The sequence below is a fragment of the Volvox carteri genome, assembly GCF_000143455.1.
Source record: "Volvox carteri f. nagariensis unplaced genomic scaffold VOLCAscaffold_16, whole genome shotgun sequence".
NCBI lineage: Eukaryota > Viridiplantae > Chlorophyta > Chlorophyceae > Chlamydomonadales > Volvocaceae > Volvox > Volvox carteri.
The window spans coordinates 11710-19748 of NW_003307559.1; the positions used below are offsets into that span (position 1 = coordinate 11710).

Sequence of the window (8039 nt, forward strand, 5' to 3'; positions counted from 1 at the left end):
TTTAACACCGCATTCCTTCACATCGCGTGAAAGACCCGAGTGAGACAGCAGCCCCAAGAATCCTGGTTCGTTAGCACCAACCTGCTGTAGCCAGCTCCAACTTCAACGGCAAGCTCGTCCTTGCCACCTAGGGCACGCCTCTGGAAGGAAGAGCGTCGTTCCGTGCTAAATTTTCATGTAGTCAGCAACGGCAAAGAGCGCCCCGCAGGTACAGGCCCGGAGGGGCGCGGGCTCACGCTCGTGATGTGTCCTGGCACTATCGTGCCCGTAAGCCACAGCCGCCCTGTATCGTGGGCTTGAAATCGATGGGGTACAATTGTTACTGAGAATCACGCGGCGCTGCACGGCCTTTGCCACACGCAACCATAAATCTCTCTGCCTTGCCTTGGCCTTTCCGCGCCCCGCTGCATGTAGCCTCCTGCGAAGGGTCCCTACTATTTGAAAGAAGCACAAGGAAGCCAAAGGGACATCAACAGCGGATACTCCCCAACAGCGCCCTCCTTGATCGCTCGCTCGTCCTCCTCCCCGTCCGCGTGCACAGGCCATTCAAGTTCAGCTGTCACCCGGGGGCCAGCGCGCAGGCTTACCTGCAAGAGTGAACGGCAGCAGCATTAGCGGTAACGAGGTCAGGAACAGCGCGAAGGCCGTTAAGAAGAACAGCAAGGACGATCCACCACCACAAGCAACCGCAGCAGCAGCAGTAGCAGCGAATGTCCCACCTACCTGTCCGCGGAAGCAGGTTGGCGGCACCTACATCGTCGGGTGGCGACCTCGCCGCGGCCGCCACCGCCGCCGCCGGAGTAATGGGCCCGTTAGGCTTTGGACGTAGCTCAGCGCGACCGCCGCCAACCCCCGCCGCCGCTGCCACTCCGCCCGCCACCGCCTCCTCCTTCAGGACGTCCACGTCCCACCGCCATTCCATCCCGCCGCCACCACAACCGCCAACGCCATCACCAACGTTTTCATCATGTCTGCCATCACCCAGCGTGCTTGCCCTACCACCGCCAGGAGCGCTATCGGCCGCTTCTGCTGCAACCTCCGCGGCGGCATGCAGTGGTACGACAGGAGGTGGTGCGGCGTCGGCGGCCACCGTCGCCTGTGCGGCGTCACCAATAGGAGCACTAGCAGTAGCACCGAAGCCACTAGCGAAGATGCCGTCATTGCGGTTATGCCGTAGTGGTAGCGGGGGTGGTCGTACACAGTGCCAGAGGCGCATGCGGGTCATCGCGGCAGCATGGCGGGCAGGCAGTCCCGGTGGAAGCACCTGCCACGAACAGAACTCCAATGCCGTGTACGGTAGCGGCTGGGAGGTACGGCGGGCGGTAGGGGCGACGGCGGCGACCGCCGCCGCGGCGGCGGCACTGGATGGCAGCGGTGGGTCCGACGGCGTCAGCTTCGGTGGCGACACGGGTGGTGTTGGCAGCGGCGGCGGCGGTACGGATGGGGGAACGCCCTTCCTGGAGTTCCCGACGGCGGAGGTTCGCATGAGTATGGTTTCGGAGCGCGCGGCAGCGACGTGCGCGCTAGGGCCGGGGATTGCGGAGCGGATGCAGGTAGGGGGGAGCCGCCGGGGGAAGGAGGATGCGCCGCCGAGGTGAGGGCAAGCATGGGGCTAGAGTGGATCGACCATGGGCGCAGAGCAGGGGGACAAATTTTCTCGCCCTTCCTGGTAGGGTCGTGTGTATTTTCCGCCCGCCTCCCCCTTCGGCCCCGGGTTAGGGCCCCGGGTGGCGGCGACTTGCGACGGTGCAATGACGCAGATGGATGGGGTGCTGGACCCCGGGGTGGGCTGGGGGTGAACGTAAGGGGGGGAGCGCGGCTGGAAGGGGGTGAAGTGAAGCGGGGAGGGCCAGTGAAGAGGACACAGACAGACAGACAGGCAGGCAGGCAGGCAGGGGATGGGCAGCCATACATTTGAGGAAGGCGGCGGCGGTGACCATACGGCAACGACAAGTGCTACCAGCGGTGCTTCCGAGGCACTTCTTTGTTCGTACCTTGCTATGTTCTCACAGCGAGCATACATATATATACATACATACATACCCTAGTTGATGGACGGTGGTGACCTGGGATAAAGTTAACCTGCGAGCCGACCAGGAATGGAGTTGGGCCGCTGTCGACCCGGCAGATTCCGTTGGATGCTGGTGGTGGGTGCGGAACCTGAGCGATCCGCTGAGAAGTTGACTAGGGTGACTAGATGAGGGTGCCCCGAAATACCGGGGAAGGCAGGGTTTCGCAGGTTAGCTGCCACGGGTAAAGATATACCCCCCTGTTTCACACATCATACATACATAACGAATAACGATGTGCTGGGTGCGAGAAACCCCATCCGACCGGGGGCCCCCCACAGCCCCCTCCCTCCTACCCCGCCGCGCCTATGTCCCATCCCACCCCCACTGCCCAGTCCAACTCCCCTCCGGGGCCGCACCGCGCTTGTCCACTGGGGCGCCTTCTCCCCCCCCACAGGCCGACTGCATCCGTGCCGTACGATCTTGGTGCAAGCTGGGGTACGGCGATCACATCGTCGTACACGTGGTAAGGGAGCCAGGCGTGTCGCTGGGGTCCAGTTGGGGGGATGCTCCTGCGCCCTCCTCCCTCCCCTACTTCTACGTGAACCATCACTTCATTTAGTGCTGAGCGGTGTTGAGTGGTGGCGGTGATGTTGTCGGCGGAACTGAACTCCCGCTGTCGCGGAGGCGGAGGCGGCCCCCCTACAGCCCTCCTGCCTGCCCTCCTGCCTGCCGAGTAGGTCGCCAGCAGTAGCGGCAGTAGCCGTCGCCATGCAGAACAGCTGACGTCCGCGGCCACAACCGAGTGACAGAGGACCAGGGGGGTGAAGGAGACGGTTTGCAACGCGCGCGCGCACACACACACACACAGACATCATCATTACCATCATCATTATGAGTATCATTATCGTATTCGTCGTATGATGATTCCCCCCCTCCCACCACCAAATTGTCCAAACAGGAGCACCAGCAGCTGGCCTCTGCTCCTGGACTCCTCTCCAGCGCCGCGGTGGCATTCGCGGGGCCCGACGGCCGCCGCCACGCAGCCATCGCCGTAAGTGTCGGTGTCCTCACCGCCGCGGGCCCCGCAGCCGTCGCTGCGCCGCCGCCGCTGCAACCCCCCTCACCGTCTCGAGAAAGCGTCAGCCGGCAGTTCGCACCTACCCCTGCTGACGACAGCGCCGCCGCCGCCGCCGCCACCACCGAGTCAGGACCGACCTTAGATTTGTCACCGCAGCGGCGGCTGCAGCGGCCGGCGGCGGCGGCGCATGTGGCTCCAGGCAGCTCCGCGCCCTCCCTGGACCCCCTACCGGGTCTCAGCCTCCATTGGGGCTGCAGCTACGGACCTGGGCAGCGGTGGCACGCTGCGGCGCCAGGATGGCATACGCTGCCGGCGGTGTCGTACGACGCCGGTACGACATTGTGTTCAGGGTCGTTCCGCTTTTTTACCCACACACATATCTGCGGTGCATGCACCGCTATTTCCCGGGACCATGGGACCCGGGGGAGGGAGGGGAAAGGGAAGGCGAGGGGAGGGGAAAGGTGAGGGGAGGGAAAAGGGGTGAGGGGAGGAAGCGGGTGCAGCTAGCTGCTCGTTGGTGCGTGTGGTCGTCATCATCTTGGTCGTCGTCGTTGTCGTATGTCCGGGATTTTTTAGTTATTTGAAAGCCCCCATTATGTATTCGTCTTGTCCCTTTCTACCGTTTCTACTCCTAAGCCTCCTTACCCCTCGTTGCCAGCTTCCCTTACCGAAACCCTAAGCCCATCCAACCCCCATTTGCACGCACATGCACATACATACTTGCTGACATACATTCATAACCACCATTCCGCCATTTCGCTGCCTTCGGCTGAGTCCACCAAAACACGGCCCTGTGTCGCCTCCCCGTCATGTCACGTGGGGGGTCTCACCGCAAATCCTACCACAGGCAAGGGAGCCTGGCAGACGCCGCTGGCTGTACGGCAGGCCATACCGCTTGATCTAGATTCGGATTTGGATCCGGCATCAGGAGGCTGTGGTGGCACTAGCAGTAGCCCGGGGCAGTGGGTTGCGGTGTACAGTTTGGTGCTACAGCTGCCCTGGGAGGGACCCATACGGTGAGTGGGAGTGGGGAGTGGGTCCCTTTGCTGGGGACGGGGCGGCGGTGGAGGTGATGATGTGGATAGGGGGTTATCGGGACTTGGGGGGGGCTTGCGGGGTGTGGAAAGAGGGCGGTCCGGAATAGCGAGTTGGGGGGACAGTGGCTGACTTGTGTAGTTGAGTGACATGAGCCGCGATGTGTAAGGGTTGGAGGTGTCACATGCGCCGGTGTGTGTGTCTTGTTTGTATGTATGTATGTATGTATGTATGTATGTATGTATGTATGTGTGTTTAGACTGTTCTCCTCTTCCTCCTCCTCGTTCCCCTCCTCCTTCCCCTCCTCCTTCCCCCCCTCCTCCTCTTCTTTCTCCTCCTCTTGTCCTCTTCCAGGAGAGGGCCCCCTCACTTAAGCACACACACCGTCCCCAACCCCCCTCCCACACGGTCGTGGCGACAGTGACGGCGGCCTTTGCTTCGTGCTCAAGACTGCTCGAAACCAGTGGATTAAGGCCCGGGTGCTGCCAGCTGCCGGTGCAGGCCGTACTGGCAGCGGCCATGGCGGCAATAGCCCTGCAGGTGGCGGTGGTGGAGTGGAGGCAGATTTCTGGATTCCCTGCTCGTCCATTCCGGTAGCGGCGAATGGAGTGCCGCTGCTTCCGGACGTATTCCGAATGAGCCACTCGGACAGCCTACCGCAGGTACTGCGTGTGTGTGTGTGTGTGTGTGTGTGTGTGTGTCTGGAGTATGTGGGGGGGAGGGAGGGGTGCGGTGCGTTGGAGTGGAGGGATGTGGAGGGAAAGGGGTGTGAGTAGGCATGCCATTTATGGCGTAAACACCGCAGATTGTACGCATATTTACATATATATATGTATATATATATGTATATATATATATATATGTAACCCGTTATATATATATATATATATGTAACGGGTACAAACCTTGGCCAATAATTCTTACATACCTTCCGCCTTCCGGCAAAGATTCAGCGCCAACTTCAAACATGAACCCCAATTTTGGAGGGATTCTAGGATTCTGGAGCCTGTCATACGGCGCACGTGACAGCGCAACTATCTCTGTACGACCCAACGGCCATGTCCGTACCACCCTAGCCGAAACTACGCATGGTGACAAAGGTTGTTTTGGCGCGATAGCTTCCGATTTCAACGCCAAGTTTAGGGGAATGGAGGGCTGTGTCATACCTCCACCCATGACCGCACAAAGATGGTTGTACGGCCTAAGGAGTATGACTGTACATTCTGACGCCGCCCTTAGACAGTCAGCACAACCTCCTCATCGGCTCCCTTGGTCTCGGCCTGGCAGTTGGCCTTGACGAAGATCAGCTTCCCTGCGCGGCGCATTTGACCAGGGCAAGCTCCGGTCCACCAGGGTTGGCAGAGGAGCGAAGACGGGGACAAACGTGTGACACCAGTTGGGCCGCTTGCTGAGTTAACGCAGCCGGTTGCTGCAGCTCGTTGAAAGATTCTTCGGGAGCAGCTGCTCGACACGCCGTGGTTGCTCGACATGCTGCAACCCTAGTCGTTAAGCAACCATGGCGTGGCAGCAGTGGGGGGGAACAGGGGACGGAGGGGTGTGGGAGGGGGGGGGCTGTAGGAGGGGTGCGGGTGTGGGTGTGGGAGGTGGGGATGTGTGGTAGGTAGGGGGGAAGGGGTGTGGGGTGTACGAGGAGTTGGGGGTACGACGAAGCACGGACGATTGACGAGATGAAGGAACCATTGACGGATATGCCAAGGTAAGACCAATACTGAGAGAGGAGAACGAGCAAGGAAGATTGTGACCCCTAGTGGCTTGGTTTGTAGTCATCGCGGCAATGTAGGCAGTTAAATTCCGGAACTATAAAGCATCTGCCGAGTCCAAAGGAAGGACAACGAATTGACTGCCTAGCCGTGGAGATAAAAATAAAAGAGTGATAAAGGAAGCAGAAATGCAGACGAAGCCGTAGAGGTGAAAAGTAAAGGTAAAGGCAGCGGAGGGCAAAGCTGCCTTTAAGTTGTATCGGAAGCTGTGTGCCGACCTGTAATTGGAAGTAGTAGTAACTAATAACTAAATTTGCTGATTTGCAGCGCCAATACGCTGTTAGCTGCCACGCAAGTGCTCCTCCCAACCCCCCATCTGACACGCCCCTGACCCGACCGACCCACCCACCCCAACCCGAGGAGCCGAACGACGCAACGCGCAACAGGGACAGAGCTCGCATCCAGTAGGACTCACCTGGCCAGGCGGCATAAGCGGCAGGGGCGGCGGGCAAAGGCACATGCGAAACAGAAAAGAAGGAAGTTGATAAGGCGCGCAGATAAACGAAAAACGCACGCGGAATGCCGCAGTATGAAAGACTAATAAATAAAGCGTAGAAGATGAAAGGGTTGAGGAGAACCTAACAAATATAAAAAGGAAAAGAGGGACAAGGAGTTGGGGGGAAAGGAGGGGGGAAGGAAGGATGGAGCAGGAGGGGAGGGAGGGAGGGAAGTATGTGTTTAGTGAAGTAAGGGAAGTAAGTAGTTGTGGTTCTCGGGAGGGGTTCCTCTTGTGTTGTATGTATGTATCTATGTATGTATTTTGGGCGGGTGTACGTGCGGGTGGATGTCATGGAGGAGGAGGATGTGGACCATTTACCTGCGTACGGCGGGTGCCCCTAAACCCGCACACACCCTTACGTGCTGCCGCTGCTGCCCCATGTGCCGCCTGATCAGCCCGTACAATCTCAGGTATATCCAACTGACAACTCAAACAGGGACGAAGCCCACGACCCATCCCCTCCCCTCCGTCCCCTCCCCCCCCGCGCGCCGTACTGCCCAGGTGGCGGTACAACAGGGAATTACCACCACGGTTCCGGAGCCATCCTCTCACAGCCACCAGCACCATGGCAACGGCAATAACGGTCATGGTGACGTCAGCTCTGCCGCCGCCACTACAACCCCTACTCTCACTCCTCATCAGCCAGCTGGGTCAGTGACCCCGGCTGGTGGTGGTGGTGCTGGCGGTGGTGTCTTAGAGGCGCAGTCCTCCGGCCCCCCGTCTGAGTGGGGGTCGGAGGCGGTGGACTTGCTGGGGTTTGCTGCGCACTTCCGAGCCCCCCCCCGCCTCTCCGATGTACTGCTACGGCCCGCAGACCGCCACCCGCTGCCGCCACCGCCACCCCCGCCAGCGCCTGAAGCCGAATCCGAATCCGAATCCGGATCCAGGCGGCGGTCCTCTGCGGGTCCGGGTGCGCGCGTGTGTGTGTGGATGTTGGATCACATCGCCCAGAAGGAGCCCTCCGCGGAGAGGTCCCTGATGCACCGGTAAAGACTGGGGGGAAGGGGGCGAGGGTTGTGTGTCTTGGGGTGTGTGTGTGTGTGTGGACAGTTCAGGGACACGGTCGGCCTGGGGGGCCAAGGGGCACCATGGGGCCTTCCCCCTCCCCTTCCCCTTGGGTAAGGAATTCACCAAGGGGAATGACAAGGGGATAAGGTTCATGGGGGCGCGCTGTGAGCGGACGCTGTGTTTCATTTCCTTCGTCTTGTCCTGCACACCACCGCTGCACCACCACCGGCCCCAGTCCACCCCTTACCCCTCCCCCCGCTCCCCACTCCCCCTCAGCTACGTACACAGCACAATGCGGCATGTCCGCTTCCCACCTAATGTATTTCCCAACCCCGCAACCACCACAACAGCAACCGCCATAACTGCTGTCCGTACAGGTACAACGTGGGTGCTGATCTGGTTGAGATGGCCGGTGGGAGTGGGGAGGTGGCGGAGGCCCTGGCGGCCGTGACCACCTGGCTCAGGTTGGCGGGTTTGGGGGTTGGGGCTGGGGGGGTGGAGTTTTAGGCTTTGGCGTGAGGGTGGTAAGATAGTTGATCGTCTGCATCATAGAATTTCCTGCTCTTTTTCCCCCTCCCTCACCCTCCCTCACCCTCCCTCACCTCCCTTCACCCCTCCAGACTCCC

The 8039-nt window shown here is 60.3% G+C and overlaps 2 protein-coding genes across 2 annotated transcripts in view; both read left to right on the forward strand.

Moving 5' to 3' along the window:
* Nucleotides 1-243: 243 nt before the first annotated feature.
* VOLCADRAFT_90210 (uncharacterized protein) lies at nt 244-6314 on the forward strand (the record flags this gene model as incomplete). Its single annotated transcript, XM_002949765.1, has 8 exons — nt 244-267; nt 542-762; nt 896-1553; nt 2467-2535; nt 2971-3421; nt 3938-4106; nt 4547-4787; nt 6267-6314. The coding sequence occupies 8 exons, from the start codon at nt 244-246 to the stop codon at nt 6312-6314; spliced, it is 1881 nt and encodes a 626-aa protein (XP_002949811.1).
* Nucleotides 6315-6578: 264 nt separating this feature from the next.
* Nucleotides 6579-8039, forward strand: part of VOLCADRAFT_104469 (uncharacterized protein) — a gene marked incomplete at its 5' end in the record, with an annotated part of 10784 nt that continues 9323 nt past the window's right edge. Inside the window, 4 exons of the mRNA XM_002949766.1 lie at nt 6579-6592; nt 6907-7055; nt 7220-7391; nt 7690-7825. Of these exons, the coding sequence (XP_002949812.1) occupies nt 6579-6592; nt 6907-7055; nt 7220-7391; nt 7690-7825 (471 nt within the window). The remainder of the gene's footprint in view (nt 6593-6906; nt 7056-7219; nt 7392-7689; nt 7826-8039) is intronic.